Raw genomic sequence first — 22,537 nt, 5'->3', positions numbered from 1 at the left:
AATAAACTCAAGCAGGGATCACACGATTTGTACATTTGTACAGATTTGTACATTTTGGCAGTCACAGAGTGGTGTTGTGTAGAAATAATGAGTTCAGTTCAGTAACAACTTTAGAAACAACCCCACTGTGTAATTGTGAAAAAATAAAAATCTGTACGAATATACAGATCTTGTGATCCATGCTTAATAACGTTCAGATAACATTAAAAACCGAGAGCACATATTCCGATCTGCCTTATTTGAAAAACATCACTGTTGCCCACACTAAAAGGTATACTGTAAGAGGAATATTTTCATACACCATATACCATACATACATATATATATGTATTAGGAATGTTAATCCCTGCATCCCGGGATCCCGGCCTTTTTTAGGTCCCGAAAATCCCGGGATTAATTGCCAAGAATTTGCACTGATGGCAATAATAGAAACTCCTTTTCTTGGCCAGTATTGGCTATATTTATTTTCTTTATTTAATAATTAATATTTTTTTATAAATGTCTAGCTCATTATACATATAACACCGTGCGATATTACATTTTAAACACAAAAATCAATATATTCGTGAAGCCATGGGCCAAATATTGTAAAATTGCGTTTTTAGTTTTTCACCCTGACGAAAGTAATTCCAAAATGAAGAAGAAGTATGGGTATCGAGTTAGAGAGGAAATTCTGTAGAATTTAATCAGACTTAATTTTTTTGTCCATAGGGACTGGTAAGAATTGAAAATTTCCTTTTAAAATTTTTTCCTTGAAATTTCGCAATATTTGTTTTTGAAAAAATTATATGTTAAGGACTTATATAAACTCGATAACATCCTCGAATTTCGTCCTTCTATCTTTATCAGCTTAAAAACTTACATATTCGTACTTGTGAATCCAAACAAATATATTTTTTTTAAATTCTGAAGAAATTTCCTTCCTTCTTTCCTTCCTTTTATTTGGTACCCATTTTTTTCAATACTTTGAATTTTTTTAATAATTTTTGGAATTATGCATATCTTTGAAATTACAAAGTCCTTTAAAATAAATCCTGACGTCAGCGTGAAATCATAAAAACGCCACTTTAAATAAAGAGTAGGTTTCAAACCCATTTATTTATTATTTATTTTATGGTAGGAGAGCTTCTCAAACAATTTAGAAGCAATTTTTTCGATTTAAGTTGTTGAAAAGTAATGAATATTTAAATTCCGGGACTAATCCCGGGATCCCGGGATTGTGATAACGACATCCCGAAAATCCCGGGATCGTAAAAAACCAAAATATTAACATCCCTAATATGTATGTATATGTGCATATATTTTTAAACAAACCTTCTTGAAGAGAACTCATTTAATTTGAAAAATCCGAAAAATAAACATTTGCTTCGTAATCAAATTCAAAATTTTGATAGCTCACTTTATTTCAACAATATATAAAAGATTGGTATTGAATATATAAAAGATTAAATTGAGCAAAAACAAAAAGCAGAGACAAGTAAAATTAAAAGAATCAAAATTGAAATGCGTCAAAATGAAAATGCAAGTACGAATTTCGATGTGAAGCCAAACTCTCTGGGAAGGCAATCCCTGTGAATAATTGTACTATGGAAAACCCGATATATTGTGGCGAATAGCATGGCCATGGCGGAATAATACCAGGGGAAGTAATTATAGCGAGAAGAAAGATTTTGACACTGCCTTATTTGAAAAATTGCCTTTAAAATTTGGCTATACGACAGTCAATGTCGGAAAATAAAGCGAGAAAGCTGTTTTATTACTTCACCTGTTATTGCGCCATGAGCATGGCGGAATAAAAAAATGTGAAGTAATAAGGGAGCTTTCTCTGTTCATTTTCTGACATTCGGCTGCCTAACCGTCTTTGTCTTAGAAACGGACAGTTGAGTAGTTCCGCTCAGCTAAACAGTTGGAAACTTTCCTCCATTTTTTTCCAGCGGACAATTTTTACGCTACCTTAACTCAATCAGTTGCGCTCAAAATGTATTCAACAAAGTGTGATTGATTTTGACATTGCTCTCATAAGAAACAGGCTATATTGTCAAATTAAAATGAATTGTTAACCCATTTGAAAATATTTTTTTTTCAAATTTGAATTTATTTAAAATAAATTTACACAAATATTTTTCAAGCAACAAATTTTCTTAATAAACGTGAAATTGTTAAGAGATAAACCGCCGAGGAGAGCAAGTAAGCACATTTAAAGTTTGGTAATAAGTAAATATGTACGTTCGACTTTTCTTAAATATTTAATGTAAGGAAACCAAGATGAAACGGAACAAAACTTTTGAACGGTGCGCTGTATGCAATAGAAGTCAGGACACGAAAATAGAGCGATGTTTTAAACCACCTAGTTGCGAGTTAAGACGGCAGCGATGTAGTGTTGTACTACGTGATTCATCTCGCGTTTATGAAAACCACTTCAAGGAAAGTGATTTCATTTGTTGTCCGTCCGAGTCAAGCACTTTCAAACGAGCTCGTTTATACCCAAACTATTTCGCATAAAAAAATTTAATTTCAAAATTGTTAGAGTTAAGCTCTCATATAAAATTGGAAACAAATGTAAAATCATACTTCTATAGGTGTCGAATAATGTTTAGGATAAAAAATTTAAATATAAAAATAAACACACAAAAGCATAAAACTTGGACAATTAAAAACAAGAAAATTTGCTAAAACGATTTTATAAATAATTTGTTTTATTTTATTGACAAAATATATATATTCCAGGTAATGTAAGTAAAACAAAACTATAATCAAAATAAAAGCCTTGGTTTCAGTGCTGACAAGATACATGCATCACTTAGGGTTAATTCGTTTGTTTATACTTTTTGACATTATAGTACCTTAAAAGAGAGCCGCACTGAGTTGTCAATCACACCTTGGTTGCGCTTAGCCTAAACAGCTGATCGAAAGGACTCAAGCCGCTTATATTGAATTTAACGCCGCTTTGTTAGGTGGCAGTTGCAAACAAATTTATTATATTTTATATTACTGATGTAATAAAGTAACTAAAATATTTTATAATAATACTACGTTTCTCAATATATGCATTTGAAGATGTTTGCAATATAATTATGCGCTGTTTAATTCATTATAACATTAAAAAATTTTTCAACACGGCGGCAGCTCAGCGTTGAATTCTAAAAACTATCGGCGCAACTATCTCTATTCATTGCAATTTCATTTGTTTACATTTATCAGCTGTTCACTTGGTAGCATAATCATCAAGCCGTTTCTAAGACGAAATTGATGGGTTCAAGAGTTTCCAGCTGTTTCGTAGCAGATGAGCTAAACAGCTACGTCTTATGAACGCACCCAATGTTGCCTTTATTCGTTGGATGTTTTATATGTTGCTTCTATGGGAGTAATTAAGTACATATATTTAGAGAGAAATTTTTTTATTGTCTTGAAAGAATTATTTGCAAAATCTTTTTAATTTTCCGTTAGAAATTGGTGTAAAAAATCGTGGTCTCTGGAATATCACTTAGTTCGGTATAAAAAATTAAGAACTCCTAATTGAAGAACTGAAAATTGTGAACTGGTGAAGACGTCCGATTATTCCATGCATAAGCCGATTGAAGTCAGCGGTATTCGAGTATGCGAGTTTCATTTTTTTTAATCTTTCCAGTTCACGTTCTTTAGTTTCTTGATATTGATCTCACGTTTTTAATTGCATCGCTTCATAAAATTATCAAAATTTCTTTGCGCATTTGTCGGTTAGTCCTTGTAGAATTATTTGCAAAATTTTGTAATTATTAATTTAGCCATTTCGATTGGTATGGTGCCATCAGTTTGTGCGGAATTAACAGAGTATTTTGGGCCGGTAGTTGGATCTTTTGTTAAGAATGCGAGGATATAGATGCTCTCAACACTAAGCGGTCTTCAAACGCAGAAGTTCTCCCTATCTCTCTACTTAATGGCACCGTATTGTGAGAATTTATATTTTATTCTTCTTCTTATTTCGCGCTGTAACCGTCTAAGCGATTTTGGCCGAGTTTAACAAAGCGCACCAGTCGTTTCTTTCCTGTGCCAATTGACACCAATTGGAAATGCCAAGTCAAGCCAAATCCTTCTCCACCTGATCTTTCCATCGCAGTGGGGTCTTCCCTCTTCCTCTGCTACCAACAGCGGGTTCCGAGTTGAATACTTTTAGAGCTGGAGCGTCGGTGTCCATTCGAACGACATGGCCAAGCCAGCGGAGCCGCAGTATTTTAATTGGCTGCGCTATGTCCATGTCGTTGTAAAGCTCATACAGCTCATCGTTCCATCGTCTGCGGCACTCGTCGTCGCCCACGCATAAAAGCCCGTAAAGCTTTCGCAATTCCTTCTCTCAAATACTCCAAGAGCCGCCTCATCGGATGTTGTCATTGTCCATGCTTCTGCGCCATATATCAACACGGGCATGATGAGTGACTTATAGAGCGTGGTTTTCGTACGTCGAGAGAAGACTTTACTCCTGAATTGCCTACTCAATCCAAAGTAGCACCTGGGGGGCAAGAGTGATTCTTTTAAGGATTTAACATTGCTTTTAATATCGTTTCAACAGATTATTTTTTATAACATGTGCTGTAAAATCTTTAAAGCCATTTTGTTATTGTTAAGGCCTAATTCACAGTGTCCTGTTAAACTACTTAACCACTAACAAGAATGAATTTCGTTCCATTAAAAAATTTAATTTAACTATAGAGTTTAAACCAGCATGCGTTTAAACTCTTGTTTACTGAGCACTGAAGCTATGAAAATCGATAGTTAAATCCTTGTCATTGTTAACTACGCACTGTGAATTCGACCCTTAGGCCCACTTGCAGAACACCCAGAGTTAAATATATAAATAGAGAGTTAAGTAGCTCAGTTAAATTTTTATAATCCTAAACCAGACAATGCCTTGCAGCGTTGAAAACTGGCCGAGTGTTAAGTAGCCCGAGGGATTTCTAAACTAAGTAGGCACCACTATCTTCTTAGGCCCACTTGCAGAACATCCAGAGTTAAATATATAAATAGAGAGTTATGTAGCTCAGGCCGAGTGTTAAGTAACCCCGGGGAGTTTCTAATTAAGTAGGCACCACTCTCTCTTATTTGGCTTTGTTTACATTTGTTATTTGAATTTGAACATAAAATTTCAAATTGGTACACATTCAAAATTGGCCAGGGACACTTCTGAGACCTCTTAGTTACATGGACCACTAACGCGGTTGGTGCATTTTAATTGCATATATTTTTTACGCGAGACTTACCGAATCCTCAGAGCTCATAATACATACATAATGGGACGAAAACTATTCTGCTTCTAATATTTTCTAATAAACGTATGCGTTGGGACTACTGTTTTCTTCTTGACAATTTGAATAAATGTTTACATGATTCAATAATAAAAGTTTTGCTCAGAAAACAGTTTTCTCGCTCCCTCTTGACAAAATCGGCTCCCTTAGCAAGGCACTGGATCACAAATAAGTGTTTTTTTGTTCTACGAATGCCCCTATTCATTCCCCATGTAGAGTTGCTCGGTGATTCCGAAAATCTGGTTAATTTTTTTCTATGGATACGTTTTCGAGATATTTTCAATTTACCGTTATTCAGCTTAAAGCAAAAATTGGTTCCTTTTAATCACGTACGGCAAATGAAAGCTAATAAAATTCTCCACAAACCATACATATATACATCACCTTCCGATAGGACTGATAGTTTCTGCCAAATAATTAATCATTCCAGATTTTTTTTAATTTTTTAATAAAAAAAAATAAAAAAAATTAAACTTTAACAGAAGAAAAATTAAAATAATAACAGCTTCTGTGCCAAATTTTTGCATTTGTACTAAAGCCTGTTCTGTTACGAAAAAAAATCAAGTTACTGATGAAGAAAATCGATGGGGAAATACGTAATAATGAGCGGTCAAATGAAAATGTGCAAAGATTTTTTGTATTTCAATGCCAAGGTGGGCAGCGAAGGCATCTTTGGCGCCACTGTCGGAAAATTCACGACGAAACGTCCGATAACGGACTGAGGCTGATAAACTTCGCCGCGGCCCGAAACTTAGTAGTATGTAGTACTGGGATCAGCCAGGATCCGCACCCGCCTCAGTGCAGCAAACAATGTGCGCCCAACAATGCAAGGAAAGCTCAATGTCGAAAAGCTGCAATCAAAGCAGATGGCCAATTGATTCGCCAGTCGACTTTCACACCTGCTGTGAGAGAGCACTTAACGCTCATTACTGGTACGATGTGGAGAGTCAAGAATCTGTAGAGAAAAAAGGTGCTGCCTACAGGATCACGCTGCGATCGGGAGCAACGCGAGTCATGTGGAACCGTTATAGGGAACTGAAGAAGGAAGCTAGATGTATTTGCGAAATTTGTATCCTAGAGTTGAGCGACTTAGAAAGAAGAAAGGCGACCCCGCCATGTGCGCCAACTATTTTATCGAGTGTTGTGTGAAAGACACGCCTTACTAGTGTGGCTTCAGATCTGCCCAATCCTCCATTGATCTCGTTTTCGCAATAAGCCAAAACTTGAAAGACCCGTGTGAAGGGGATCGACACATGCCTTCTATTTGTCGATTTCAAAGCCACTTCCGAAAGAAGTTGTCTTTATTTCGTGATGTCTTAATTTCGTATCCTCGCGAAACTAATACGGCTGTGTAAAATTACGTTGAGCAATACCACCAGCTCCGTCAGAATAGGGAAGGACTTCTCCGAGCCCTTTGATACCAGTCGAGGTTTCAGACAAGGTGACTCCCTTTCATGTGATTTCTTTAATCTGATGTTAGAGAAGATAATAAGAGTCGCAGAACTGAACCGCTCAGGCGTAATAATTAACAAGAGCATACAATTGCCGGCGTATGCCGACGACATCGACATTATTGTTACAAATAAAAGCTACGTCTGTTCTGCCGTCTCGGAATTATATAGAGAAGTAAAGCGTGTGTCTGGTGGTGAACGAGCACAAAACGAAGTATTTCCTGTCATCACACAAACAGTCATCACATTCGCGCCTTGGCACCCACGTCCCTGTTGACAATTATAATATCGCGACAATGGGAACCAGCATTAACACCAATAATAATGACAGCAAAGAAATTCAACGCCGAATTACTCATGCCAACGAGTGCTACTTCGGACTGAGTAGACCAGAGGTGGGCACTTTTTTGCCCGCGCAGCAGCGAAAGTGCGAGCGCGGGCTAGAGAAAGGGAAAAATAGTTTACGGAGGAAGGGTATGAAAAATTGCGAAAAAATTATTTATATCTCATCATGTTCATCGCAGTACGCTCAGTATATCCAGTAAAAAACTGTGGTGAAGGCCTTTATGTGGATAAAGTTCCCAGAGGTGAAATTTTAGGTAGCACACAATTTCTTACATGCATGGTTGCTTTGCAGCACCAATGAAAGAAACTTCTTCTTCTTCTTCTTATTTGGCGCTGTAACCGCCTAAGCGATTTTGGCCGAGTCCAAAACAGCACGCCAGTCATTTCTCTTCTGTGCTAACTGACGCCAATTGAAAATGCCAAGTGAAGCCAAGTCCTTCTCCACCTGGTCTTTCCAACGCAGAGGAGGCCTTCCTCTTCCTCTGTTCCCAGCATCGCGGCCCGCGTTGAATATTTTCAGAGCAGGAGCGTTTCTGTCCATCCGAACGACATGGCCAAGCCAGCGGAGCCGCTGAATTTTAATTCGCTGCACTATGTCTATATCGTTGTAAAGCTCATACAGCTCATCGTTAAATCGTCTGCGATATTCGCCATCACCAACGCGTAAAGGTCCGTAAATCTTTCGCAGAATCTTTCTCTCGAAAACTCCAAGAGCCGCCTCATCAGATGCTTTCATTGCCCATGCTTCCGCGCCATACACCAGCACAGGCATGATGAGTGACTTATAGAGTGTGATCTTTGTACGACGAGAGAGGACTTTACTTCTCAATTGCCTACTCAGCCCAAAGTAGCACTTGTTGGCAAGCGTGATTCTCCGTTGGATTTCAAGGCTGACATTATTATTGGTGTTAATGCTGGTTCCCCCATCGTGTCGGGGACAGCGCTCATATGTACGTTCCAAGCGCTCATAGAAGAGATCCTTGGACGCCTCATCCTTCTCTTCCGTCGGGGCATGGGCGCAGATGAGCGAGATGTTGAAGAATCTAGCTTTGATGCGGATTGTGGCTAGACGTTCGTCCACCAGGGTGAACGCCAGTACTCGGCGACGGATTCTCTCTCCTACCACGATTCCAACACCGAATTTGCGCTCCTTTACGTGGCAACTGTAGTAGACGTCGCAAGGCTTCACGCTTACTTTACCTTGCCCCGTCCATCGCATTTCTTGGATGGCGGTGATGTCAGCCTTTGTCTTCCCGAGGACATCAACCAGCCGGGCAGAGGCACCTTCCCCATTAAGGGTCCGGATATTCCAGGTGCATACCCTTAAATCATAGTCCTTTATACGTTTGCCGTGGTCGTCATCAGAAAAAGGGGGTCTCATCCGAGGCTGTTTGCTTCTTTTCATTGGGCGGGGTTTTAACGTGGCGGGACCCAAACCCAGCGCACGCGAAGTTTTACGCCTTCTCACTTTAGCTCGCTCCCAAACGGGTGTTTGGTTGCTACCCAGAGGATACGTGGATATAAATATCCGGACGTTGTGAGCTGCGATTTGAACCGTACGCACAAGAATCGCTTCTGGCCACTCCCAGGTGAATGGCAGTCAAAAGTTTTCCACTTCTGCGCACGGAACCATCCTCCAATGAAAGAAACTTAATAAATATAAAAAAAAAAAATATGCATATAGTGCATTAATTTTTGAAAGGAATGCCATATAATGTATGTACTCTGATTAATAATATTAAATAATGTATTAGGATCACCGTTTAATGTTATATTTGATACAAATTAATTTTGCTACTCGGGACGCTCTGCGCATTGCCACTGAATAATAGTTTTACTTAAAATTCCTGGTCTTGTTCTTTCTGTATTGCATCGTGGTGAATTCACATTTCTCAGAAATTTTACAACAAAACAAAATGAAGGGAGTATTTTATTTGCTAATTTTTGCGATTTCTATTGTTTAATGTAAATTTTATATATTTTTAAGATATGTTGAGGCAACAAGGGCGCAATTGGGAAATGAAGTTATTAATAAGAAGTAGCAGCGCAGGCACATTTGGAAAATTATGTCGATAGGCAATATGGAATTTGGGAAAGTGCCTGGTTGCAGCATGTCTATGTATTAAAAAAGTATTTAATTAAATGAAATTGTGTTTAATAGAAATGTTATAAATAGAGTGGCGTTATTTAAGATGTGCTCCAAATATTTGGCGAACTTTTTTTCGCCTTCTCAACGTGCTAAGTTACAAGTTAAAATGACTGCCCCCATGGCCGGTAACAAGCCCGAAGCAAAGGGCAAACAACCTTCCAGGAAGCTGTCTGCCGTGTCTGAGTCGTAGCTGATGTTCAGCAAGAAGCAGGTCAGCAAACGTGCTACCCTGATCAAGCGTAAACTAAAGCGCTCTGCTGTGATTGCACTCCGAAAACGTGAAAACTTGGTGCATGCTGAGAAATATCAAGCAAAATATCCGTGATGGACGCCGTGAGAATAAGTTGCGCCGTCTGGCAAAGAAACGCGGCTCATTCTACGTGCCTGCAGACGACAAATTGGCTCTTGTGATCTGTATCCGCGGTATCAACAAAGTTGCACCAAAAGTGCGTAAAGTTTTACTGTTGTTCAGTTTCCGCCACATTAGTCATGGTTTGTTCATCAAATTGAACCATTAATATGCTACGCATTGCCGAACCCTATATCACATGGGGTTATCCAAATCTTAAATCAGTTCGTGAATTGCTCTACAAAAGTGGAATTGTCAAGCACAACCATCAACGTGTCCCAATCTCTGACAACTTTGTGATCGAACGCAAATTGCGCAAAGCGCACGATATTCAGTGCGTTGATTATTTGGCGCACGAAATATTCACTGTTGGTACCCACTTCAAGAAAGCCTCCAACTTCACTACGTTGAGGTTGGTGATTTCGGTGACCGTGAAGATAAGATATACAAACTGCCGCGCAAAATGGTTAAAAAAATGTTTGGTGTACAAGATGGAGTATTTTTATTTCAAAAGTATATAATAAATAAAAATAGAAAATGTTTTTTTTTGTAACTTTCTGAAGGTTTAAACCACAAATATGCCAAATGGAAGGCAGCTTATATTCACAATTCCTTGAATAATGTCGAAATTCCATTGCCGTTTGTAAGGGCCATTTCAAAAGGCTCCAATCCACAAATTTAATTATTTGTTTTGTTTCAAAAAACTCTATAAACAACTAGAATTGCCCCAAATCATATTAAAATAAGTTTCATGAAAATAGCCGTCCACAATTCGCAGAGTTTTGCGATTTTGTAAGAAAAGAAAAAATCAACTTCCATTTTTTGTCACGTAACGACACTCTCTTTAAATGCTTATATTTCAGGACCAAGCAGTTCGATTGATTTCATTTTTCGGTTAAATATAGAACTAATTATGTGCTATACAATGGCCCAAAAAAGTTAAAGAAAACAAATGGTATTCCTTTTTTGTATCACATTGAAATCGTACGACTGTCACGTGCGCCACCATGGGAATGCCCATATGGGTGTTTCCATGAAAATGTCAACCAGGACTGAAAAAATAAAAACAACTGAAAAGGGTTTTTAAGACGAATTAATAAGAGAAAAATACTCGAATTTTTGTATTATAGAAGTATTTCAGCTTATTAGAATTTTAAAACTCAAAAATGGAAGAGTAAAACTGAATGTCTCTTCGACTCAGTTTTCCCTAATGAAATGAACTAGTTTCTCTTTCCTATTAACTAAATTAAGAGATTTGAAGCATTACAATTACATCTTAAAATCAAATTTGCAATAACAACTAACTATAAAAATGAGAAAAAGGAGAAGTTAGAGCTCGAATAACGGTAATTTTTTGATTTGCTTCTGATAGTATTCTAATGTCGCGTACGTTATGCAAAAACATTGTTTGTCTATGTCATTTGTATATTGGCAGTCGCAGGTAATGCAGATTACCACTCTTAAGCGAGAATTCTTCTAGTTAAAGATATACAGTAAAATTGTCTTTCCAACCAAAGTAAAAAAATTTTATTACCCTTTAAGGTTTGTCGCATACGTTATTGTAAGTAAGAAAATTTTAATCAAATACATCAAAACCAATGTTAATTTCAAATTTTCCATTTAAATTATTTAGAATAGTTGTAAAACAATGAAACGGTGGCGAGAAGAGTTCTCAATAAATACATTTTATTACTTACGAGAAAAATTGTCCCGTACGTTATTGTTTTTTTTTTTTGTTAATATAAAACTAGCCAGACGTAATTTCTCTTAAAATATGAAAGGATTGTAAAGGTACATTATTTAGCTTAGTTTAGGAATTTTTAAAGAAAAGAAAAACTCCCATGATTCGCAGACTTTCGCATATATGCGTGTTTCCATGAAAATTTAAACCGAAAATGCAAGCAAATGAATTCAAACGGCTTTATAACTTTAAATTTCGTATTCAGATGGCGGAAAAAGGTTTTGAAATCGCGAAGCGGTGGAGAGAAGAACTGAAAAAATTTAATTTAGTATGTGTTACTAGTAAAAATATTGTATGGGGGAAAAATCTGTCGCGTACGTTATGTCGCGTACGTTATTATATTTTTTTTTAATAAAAATTAACCAACAATAATTCCTATCAAAAAATGGAAGGATTGTAAAGGTACATTATTTAGCTTGGTTTAGGAATTTTTAAAGAAAAGAAAAACTCTCATGATTCGTAGACTTTCGCATATATGTATATGTGCCTTAAAACCACTTCTTTTTTTGTCGCGTACGTTATCACCTGGTTTTGAACGGATATTTTCCACACCACAGTTTCGAGGCTGCTTATTTTTTTCTCAAACACAGTACCCTTTGGTTGCAACATAACCGTAATCTTTTTTTTTTTAACTTCTATTTTTGATAGATTTACGTTACTCTGTAAGTGTACGAATGTCGCGTACGGCTGTATGGAAACACCCATATGTGTACACTTCATATGTAGTAGGTAAGAAAAGTGTGCATTAAAAAATAACGAAATGACAAGTAACTCAAAGTCTGTAACTCCACATTTCACAATTTTCAAAATTTTCGGTTTATCGCGTATAGGTTTTGAAGCATTTAATTTTAAGAACTTTTTAAGTATGTATTGCATTCAACAAACAATTACGAATAATTTGATACCTTAGCAAGAGGTGTGCTTTCAGAATAAACTAACTTTTAAAGGTAAAAAATTTTGTGATCTTGAGCGTAATTTTTATTCCAAAACCACCCTAATTGAAGGCACATTTGGAAAATACGTCGAAACGATCTAAATCTTTCTATAACTGCTAGTCCTTACAAAATTACATATACCTGTAAAATGCTTCAAAAAAATTTTCTCTAGAAGTGTGTAAAAACCCTGATTTACTAATTTTAATGATGCTCCTTTTTTTAGTCAGAATATTTCGAGAGTGGTATCAAATCAACTTTTTTTCGAAAAATGTTCTGATAGTCGCTCTTACTTAATTGGAGTCTTCTAAATTCAGTTTTACCCTATTGGCTCCACTTTTCGAGATAGCGGTACTTGAAACTTTGCTTAAATTTTAACTATTTTATAAAAAAGTCCCGGAATTTTGAAGATATTTTACTAAAATTTTGCACATAGCCGTTTTTCAATATTATCTTAACTATTCCATAAAATCATCGAAATCGGTTCACTCAAAACATCTAGCTTCCATGCAACTGATTGACCAGAGACGTTGTTTTGCGTTATAACTCCTCCAATTAAACAGGTTAAAATTTAGTATAGCTTCAATTTAACATATAGCACGCATACAATTTATTAGTCAGATATGAAGATAGAGTTATAGCGCAAAAACGCATATCTGAGTAACAGTTGTATTGGAGCTATACGTTAAAGTGCACCCATTTCGATAATTTTAAGGAATAATTAAGGTAATATTAAAAAACTGCAAAAATTTAGCAAAATAACTTCAAAACTGAGGGAGTTATTAATAAAATAGTTAAAATTTAATCAAAATTTCAAGTACCGTTATCTCGAAAACCGGAGCTAATCTGGTAAAACGGGGCATGCCATTGAATTTAGAACGTGCCAATTAAGTGAGTTCAACTTTCAAAATCTTTGCTCAAAGTTTACAACTTGAACAGCGTAATTTGAACCCAGCTTATTCTTTTGTTTTCTATTTCATGTTTATTCCTCGTTTAACTTTTGAAGCACTTGATGAAAATGAATTACACTTATATTAATCGATTTATTAAGAGATTACGAATAAAATGATATATAAAACATAGGTGTGCTCACAAATTTAAAAATTAAAATTTTTTTTTTGAAAGTGTACTATTTTTTAGATATGCCCATATATGTATGTATGTTTGGATGCACGTATGTATGTAGACATATATATATATATATATACATACATATATATGTATGTATGAACGAACTCATTGCGCATTTCAGCTCTGCCGCTACCAAGCAATATCTATATATTAATACGCTAACATAAATTTTGTCTCCGTTCGTTTGGCGATTCTACCGAACCGATTTCAAAACCAAGAACACCGTTGGAAAGGCATTTAGATGAGCAGTTTTTATGGTTTCACAATTGGTTGAAAATTACGGCAGAAACCGTTGTTTAAACATTTTCGAATTGTGTATAGATGTTGCTGCAACATGTTCCATTTGACATGTTTCGCATGTTGTTTCACTTCACACTTGAAATTAAGCTTTGAAGTAAAGATAAATATGAAGATGAAGAAATAAATGATAACGATGAGGTCAAAAAAAAAGAAGGCAAAAGTGAAGATAAAGACGAAAATGGAGACAATGACAGATATATATGAATTAGGGTAACTGAAAGGGTAAGAAAATTTCTTGAATTTATAAAGTGAAACCTCATTATCGGCAGTTGGTTGGTTGGGAGTAAATTTTCAAGGTTTAGCGGTTTGAGAATAAAAACAAAAACAAAGATGCCTAGAGGTACAGGCAAAAACGAAGATCAAGGTAAATTTAAACACTTTAATGTAAAGGTGACGAGGAATATGCAAAAATAAAGATAAATATGAATAAACGGATGAGGATGAAGATCGATATTGTTATCGATATACAACTCGATATTTTTATCGATATAATAATTGATGTTGTTATCGATAAAATAATCGATATTGTTTTCGATACTGTTATTTATTAAATAACCGCTATTGTAATAGACATAATAATCAATATTGTTATCGATACATGAATGGATATTGTTATAGGTATAATAATCGATTAAATAATTGATTTTGTTATCGATTTAGTAACTGATATTGTTGCCGATATGTATAATAATCGAAACTGATGATTGTTATATTTATCGATAAATTAATCGATTTTGCAATCGTTATATTTTTCTATATAAATATCGATATAATAATCAGAACATGGAATGTGATCACATTAAATGACATCACATCACATTATATCACATGATGTGATGAGACATCACATGATGTTACATCACATAATATGATATCACATCACACGATATCACGTGACATAACATCATATAATAAGACAACACATTATATGGCATGACATCACATGACTTGACATCACATGATATGACATGGCATTACATGACGTGGCATCACATGATATGACATCATATGGTATGACATCATATGACATGATATCACAGGATATGACAGCACATGACATGACATCCTATCACATCACATAAAAATAACGTCACATCTTATCACGTCATCACACCTCACCTCATCTACGTGAATAGATAAAGAAAAGGATAAAAGCAGAGACATGAAAGATAAAAACAAAGATGAAGACCAAAGTAAATTTGCCGATTTCAAAACCAAAAATACCGTTGGAAAGGTAATTTTCCGTAGATGAGGAGTTTTATAGCTTCGAAATTGGTTGAAAATCATCGTTTAAAAATTTTCATATTTGTGTATGGTTGTTTTTGCAGCCTGTTCAATTTAAGCTGTTTCGCATTTTGTTTTGCTTAGAAATGAAATCAAACTTTGAAATAAAGTTAAATATGAAGATGAGGAAACAAGTGGCAACGATGAAGACAAAAAAAGAAGGCAAAAGTGAAGATAAAGGCGAAAACGGAGATAAAGACAAATACATAGGAATTAGGGTAACTGAAGTGAAATTCTCCGATAGAAATCGAAATAAAATCAGCCATAAAAGTTACCGAAATTTATCTAATCATCGAAGTTTATAATTATCGAAATTTACCCATGCTTATTAAGTTATCGCAACGTATCGAATTATTCCAACTGATCAATGTTTACTGAGTTGCCGAAATTTATAGACACAGAAACTTAGTTCTCCAAATTTACGGATAGTTATCGAGCTATAAAAACGTGTGGGATTACCGAAATTTGTCAAGTTAAAGAAATGTATCAAGTTGTCGATATTTATTGAATTATCATTATTTATAGACTTAACGAAATTTATCGAGGTGTCGTAATGCATGGAGTTCTTTCAGCTTACAGAGTTATCGATAATTATTGATCTACTGAAATTGGTTGGTTCAACGAAGCGTTTATGGAATTTTCAAAATATATCGATTTATCGAAATTTCAAGGTTATATAATCGTCTTAACAGAGTGTAACGAGTTATCAAAATGTTTAGATAGTTTTCGAAAAATGTGGTGATGTCAAATGTAAAAATTTATAAAGGTATCCAAGAATTTTAATTTTTGAGCTATCGAAATTTATCGAGCCGTCGAATTTCACAGTTATCGAAATTGGTCGAGTTAACGAATTTTGTTGAGTTATCGCATTTTAGTGTTTTTGAAATTCATCGAACTTCAGTGCTTTTAAAATCCATCGAATTCATCGAACTGGGGTCAATTCCAAGTCCTGCCGAAGTGATCCAAACACCTTCTAAGATAAAAAAAAAAATAGTTATGTTTTAGTTCCAAAGCAGAAGATGTTCCGGTACGTTAATTTCTACCGTATAAGTTTTGCTACGTGTTAAGTTAGAAAACCTCTCCAAGGCTCCTAAAAACTAGAAAAACTGTCGAATTTCGACAGTAACTGGCACTCTAGTTATAACTTAAAGCTTAAACAGACGGCAGCGTTGATTCGAATTAACTTGGACTTAATCCGGATCAACTGCAGTTAATTCCCGAGTTGATCCGGATCAACGCTGCCGTCTGTTTGTACTTTAGGAACGATAAGTCACATGACTTCGAAATTTGATTTGAAGACATAGCTAAAGTAGGATAGTGAGGTAAATATAAACGAGTTTGTACAGGGGGGCGCGGCACATTCCATAGCCGTGAAATTTTACATTTGTTATATCTTCGGACCCCTAACTCACATGACTTTGAAATTTGGTGAGGGCATCTATGGTAAATGTATACAAATGAGTTTATGCAAGAGGGCGTTGCGTGCATAGTAAACTGAAAGAGAGTGAGTGTTTACCAGAGGCGTGGCACCTCCAATAGGTGTAGTACATTCAGAGAAAAAACCCGTGGACCCATTACGAACAGACAGCTAAAGGGAATGCCCTGTTGTAAACTAAAAAGGAATGAGGGTTTGCAAGAAGTCGTAGCACCTCCCACCACGCATGCCGTCTATGTTCAAAGAAAACTAATGCTAATAAAATTTTTCGAGCCGAAATTTCATATACCACATATATGTGCAAAATTCCCATGACAACCGGTTCTACGATATATTTAACGCATACATACCTCCTGTCTCCAGCTGCCCGGCGGGATATCACCCTGAAATAGGTGCGCTACTCAGAGGTGAAAACCGTATGGTAGTTGGTGACTTTAACGCGCACCACGATCTTTGGCACTCAAGCCTGTAATATGATCGTAGGGGAATACATCTGGCTGAGCAGATAGACGATTCGACATTCTGCACAATGAACGACGACGCACCCACCTCAGCTGCTGCAGTTCGCCAGATCTAACAATTGTTAGCGCTGGTCTGATAAACAACGTATCATGGCGACCTATGCAGACACTAGCATCAGACCATCTGCCCATAGTCATCTCGATTGATAAACCTGCCGACTTTGCTTCCGTGGATCACCGGACCTATGCCAACTTTTCCAAAGCTGACTGGACAGACTTCGCGGATGCTACTGAGGGTGCCTTCACTGAACTGCCTATACCAACCAACGTTCATGTAGGTGAACGTAAATTCCGCAAGGTTGTCACTGCTGCAGCAGCTCGCTTCATCCCAGCACGTCCGAACGTTCCTGCTGAAGCGGCTGTTCTATCCGATGAGCGCGACAACCTTCGTCAGGCCGATCCCGCAAATCCCCGTATCAGGGATCTCAATTCGGATATTCGGCAACTTGTGAACGTAAATAAGCGGAAGAAATGGGAAGAGCATTTGAAGACCTGCATCTTCGCCTCTGGTGTGAGCCAGCTTTGGTCAACCGTGAGGTCGTTGTCCAACCCGACGAAGCGTGACGACAGAGTCGAAATAGACTTTGGTTACCACGCTTCGTCGGACCCGGAGCGATGCGCGAGCTATTTTAGCCGGCAGTTCATTCTGCATCCTCGAGTGGATAAAGTCAAACGTCGAGTGACTAGAAGGCTGCACAAAATGCCAAAACCCAGTGCGCCTCGTGTTTTCAGCCAACAAAGGAGAGTCTTATCGCCCGATAACCCTCCTTTCCCCGGTAGCAAAGACACTAGAGGCCCTTCTACTCCCGTATTTTACAAACCACCTGACCCTCCTCACTCACGCAGGGACTCAAACGGTGGTCGGCGAATTACCTGAGTCACACTCGTCAGTAATTTTCAGAGACAAAACCAGCAAGCCACGTAAAATTAAACAGGGGGTACCACAGAGTGGTGTCCTGTCCCCACTACTGTTTAATTATTACATTTCAAAGCTTCCTCAACCAACAGAGGGTGTCAATATTCTCTCCTATACTGACGATTGTTCGATCATGGCGTCTGGGAATGGAATTGATGACTTGTGCTCGAAAGTAAACAGTTATCTCGCCGAACTTTCTCGCTTCTGCAGTGCAAGGAGCCTTTCCCTATCCCCTGCGAAATCCTCGGCAACCCTATTCACCACCTGGACGAAGAAGGTCAGACTGCAACTGGGTACTCACGTTGATGGCGTAACAATACCGACGGTCAATAACCCGAAAATCCCCCGAGTTACCTGCGACAGTCTGCTCTCCTTCTCGGCGCATACAACCGCAATTGTCAACAAAGTACAGAGCCGCAACAATGTCCTCAAGTCGCTGGCCGGCAAAAAAGTTTGAGAGAAAAAAAAAATACACTTTTTGAGAAATTAAATTTAAAAAAAAATTTGCACTTTTTGTTTATTGTTAAATAAAAAATTTTAAATAATGAAAATCAATAATTATATCATTCTATCTTGAAGTGACAAGAATTACTGACATTTGAGTAAAAACATTGTTGGAATCTATTAAATTTTGACCAAGTTATGGGCATTTAAAAAAAAAATTCTCACTGTCAATTCTAATAACCGATTTTTGCCTGAAAAACAAAATCGCGTTTAATTCGACCGAAAAATTTTTCCGAGCCAAAAGAAAAAATACGTGTCTTATTATTTGGACCAACAAACAATGTATTTGAGTTTGGTCGAAATTAAAAATCATGCTCGTACCTGTGTGGTTGTCTGGAAATGGAAAGCATCAACACAATTTTTTTATTGGTCAACGCAAAAGTTCTTATCAGGTGTCACGAAGCTAATTAAGTAAATAAACTAAGTAAATAAACTTTTCATTATCAACCAGCCAGAGTTTACTTTTATTTTAACGAACTTCTTTATTCAAATTATTGACGACAAATATGTCACCATGTGCCTACCTACTTGCAAATCCCAGCTGGCAAAAATTTATCCAGAAAAAATTTGCCACTTCCCCACAAAACTAAATGTAATTTTGTTCTCTTGATTTCCCCTTCCTTGGAAGTTTTTTGGACATCGCGAACGCAGCTATTTCTTCAGCTGGTATAATTCCGCCATGGCGAACACTGAAAAACACAGATGGCGGCCCAAAGCAAACGAGAGAACAATGACAGATGTGAACGGGAAAGAAGGACGGTAATGTTTGATAACGAGAGTTGCCATGAGTGCGAAGCGACGCGGGTATATAATGACGTCGCTACAGCGGCAAAAAATTTCAGAAAGAAAAAGAGGAAGCAACGAGTACAGAGATCATTTGCCTTAGCAAGTATTAAGAATACAGAATTGCCTTAACCAGTTTTGTAAAGTGTTTGTTGTACAATAAAGTTAGTTGTACTGTAATTTGAGCGTTTATTTAACAATCCAGTGAAACAAGCCTGTAGGATTAAGGAAATCCGTCGAATACGCAAGGCTAATCGTAAAAATTGGCCGGAAAAGGCAAACATACAAGACCTGAAGATTGAGGAACTCAAACAGCAGTTGGAAAAGCGAAATTTAGCAAACTTCGGAAGAAAAGCCGAATTAGTCAGGGCTATCACTGAATCCATCGTAGAAAATATACGAATTCGAAATCCTCCTACGAATACGACAAAATTGATATCACTCAATTTGAGTGAAATCGAAAATATCGTTGTTAAAGTATGTTCACATATGTATAAATATTAGCTCAATCAAAGCTCGTTTTTAATCTCCCGGTTTACACAGGCAAATCTCAGATTATTAGCCAACAAACTTGTCGTGCTTGTTATTCTCACATCTCAAGGAAAAGTTATGTTTCTTCTCTGTGCCACTGTGATCACTTTTTTCTGCTACATTAAGGGCCGTTTTCACCATCTCTGGTTAACACTAATCTCCAGTTAAACATTCTTACCGACTTTATCAACATAATGTTATATGCATGGAGTCAGTAGCGTCGGTAACAATGTTTACCTTGGGATTAGTGTTAACCAGAGATGGTGAAAACGGCCCTAAGAAATATAAATATATTTTAACTTAATATTTTATTAAAAATACCTTTACAAACCTCTTCCTTGCTAGCGGCCATTTTTGTTTACTCTTACATTCGGCATTTCTCCTTTTCTTCGCAAAACTAATCGATAAAACTAAGTTGGACACCGAAAAGTTATTTGTTAAACCTGAGATTAATTCATAATTACAGATTAACCAGGGACGAATTTTGTATGACTAATCTCTTTTTCTAAGTACATTCAATCCCTCAAATCGTAGTCCTTTAAACGTTTGCTGTGGTCATCATCAAAAGGGGATTTGCTGAATTTCTTCACTGGAAGGGGTTTTTGTGTGGAGGGTCCCAAACCAAGCGCACAACCCATTACTGGGACGGAGGTAGTTTAGCAACCGAATACACCTTTTTAAAGCGAGCCGTGCGCTCCAAGACAGACGCCCTTTTGCAGACGCTGCAGACTTCAGTGATCCCTTAAACAGAATACATCGGAGTGGCCCCACCGAAGTTCCCTCTTTTTCTGCCGTGAGCCAAAGCTCACTCGGATTAGTTACCGCATCTTGCACATGGGTTGCTCACGTTGCCCAGAGTGCTCGAACTAGCAACGACGACTATACCTACACCCAACGACTATACCTACGGTGAGCATTGGTACCGATTTTGGCGGGACAGTACCGATTTTGAGAAAATTATCCCGCCGAAAATTTTTTAAAAGTCGGGACGTCCCGATTTTTCATATTTCTACCGATTAAATTCCGATTTTCAGTGTTTTCTTTATTAATTTAATAAGAGTCTCCTAGTACGTGGCAGCACTTTTGTTATCACAAAGGACGTAGAATATAAGGGAGCCATAAACATAGCCAGCAGCCTTATTTTTTATGCTCTGTGGTTATGTTTCATTCTGTCAAACTGGTAGATACTCTCGCTATATTGCAGTTTATCATTATTGACTAACTTTTTTTTAAGGTTTTTATAATTATTTGTTAAGTTTTTTTTAATGAAACGATTCTAACTTGCATTTAGTGAAATTATAAAAAATAATACTAATTCCCTCAAAAAAAGCATCGATATAAAAAATATAAGCTGTAGATACAGGGGCGAAATATAAATAGAGAAAAGACATTTTAGCATTCTTTGGCAATTCCCCTTTCGATTATGTAATGTTTATTGTTTTTTTAAGAAAGTGTAGCTCGTTGTCTAACAAAAACCATGTAAGTCAAAATTTCACACTTTGTTCAAAAATTAGCAAAATTCGACAAAGGTTCATCAAAATTTCATAAAAAAGTACGATTACGATTACAGTAGTCGTAATCGTTAAATTTTAAGGATTGCCATTAAAGTATTCGCAATCAAGCATGTTATAATTACAATTTCAGTTTTTGCAATGCTGAAAATGTTCAGGATTACAATTACAGTAATCGTAATCCTATGTAATCAGAATGTAATCGTAATCATAAAATTCACAGCTCTGGTGTAAATATACCTACATATATAAAATTGGAGTTTAAAATATTCAACTAACTGAAAATCAAATATTAAACGAACGATCGAAATTGGGCGGTTATCTGAATAGTGAAAAGCGTTGTACTACTCGGCTCACTGTAGTCGGTTGTGGGTTTTTCAATCCAGTATAGTCAATTTATCCGTTAAACGATTACCCAAAGCTCTAATATGACTATAATCAGCATTACAGAGTGTCGTATCGAGTATCGAAAATTGCATTTCATTGTCTAAAATTTTGATTCGACTAGTTTATTAAAGCGGAAATACTTGGCAGCACTGGATAGTTTTCGATGTTTTTCGTCGTTAAGTTATTTCAGCACGACAGTAGGCAATGCCAATGTTGTCGAGTCGTACAATTTAATCTAATTTACGACTTACGTAATGAGGCTGAATATATTTAGGAATTCTTGGATGGCACCAATACCAGAGACTTACATTTCTTATTTGATGATGCATCATATCCCTCAGCGGCTACAATTTGGGCGTCATCTATTAAAAAGCAATAGTCATTAGTGATTAACACAAAAACACTCGCAAGAGGATATTACCTGGGCATGAAATGCAATCGGCAGATTTTTGGATTTGCGCACCAGAACATAACGAGCCACCGTTCAACGGAATCGGGTTATTACAAAAGCGAACTCTCTTTCGACCCAGACTTATTTTTCCCGAGCATTTGCATTCTTTCCAAGGGCTCCATGAACTCCATCCTCCATTAACTAAGAAACACATTTTCCTTTTAATATAAAAATAAAAAGAAACATTTTCACATTTGCATACCGTAGACGATTAAAACCGCTGAGTCCGATACTCTTTTACCAGCAACATTTTCTGCACTACACGTATAGTTAGCCATATCCTATATATTAGAAACACAAACTTAAGTATTGGCGAAAGGCTAAAACGATAATTTAGATACTTTCCGTTTTCACCATAACAAAAGGTCGTAAGTGCCACTTTCAAATTTCTAGGGCGAAACGAAAAGTTCTAATATATGCATATTAAATGTTTTAACTACTTTGTTAAAAAAGTTATTAAATGTAAATAAATCTCCTTCAAGATGCATTTGACAAAAAATTATCATTTATTCAGGACCTTTTGAAATGACTATAACG

General features: G+C 36.6%; 1 protein-coding gene across 4 annotated transcripts in view; it reads right to left on the bottom strand.

Annotated features, from left to right (window-relative positions):
• Positions 1–22,537, bottom strand: part of LOC118744130 (netrin receptor unc-5) — a 307,531-nt gene that overhangs the window by 55,146 nt on the left and 229,848 nt on the right. For all 4 annotated transcript variants that reach the window (XM_036476881.1, XM_036476880.1, XM_036476878.1 and 1 more), the window contains 3 exons: positions 22,203–22,281; positions 21,971–22,141; positions 21,858–21,911 (listed from right to left, as the gene is read on the bottom strand). In XM_036476881.1, coding sequence (XP_036332774.1) covers positions 21,858–21,911; positions 21,971–22,141; positions 22,203–22,281 — 304 coding nt within the window. The remainder of the gene's footprint in view (positions 1–21,857; positions 21,912–21,970; positions 22,142–22,202; positions 22,282–22,537) is intronic.

Source organism: Rhagoletis pomonella, unplaced genomic scaffold (assembly GCF_013731165.1).
Source record: "Rhagoletis pomonella isolate Grant_MI unplaced genomic scaffold, Rhpom_1.0 Rhpom_scaffold_00008, whole genome shotgun sequence".
Lineage (NCBI taxonomy): Eukaryota > Metazoa > Arthropoda > Insecta > Diptera > Tephritidae > Rhagoletis > Rhagoletis pomonella.
This window is presented reverse-complemented; position numbering and strand designations above follow the sequence as displayed.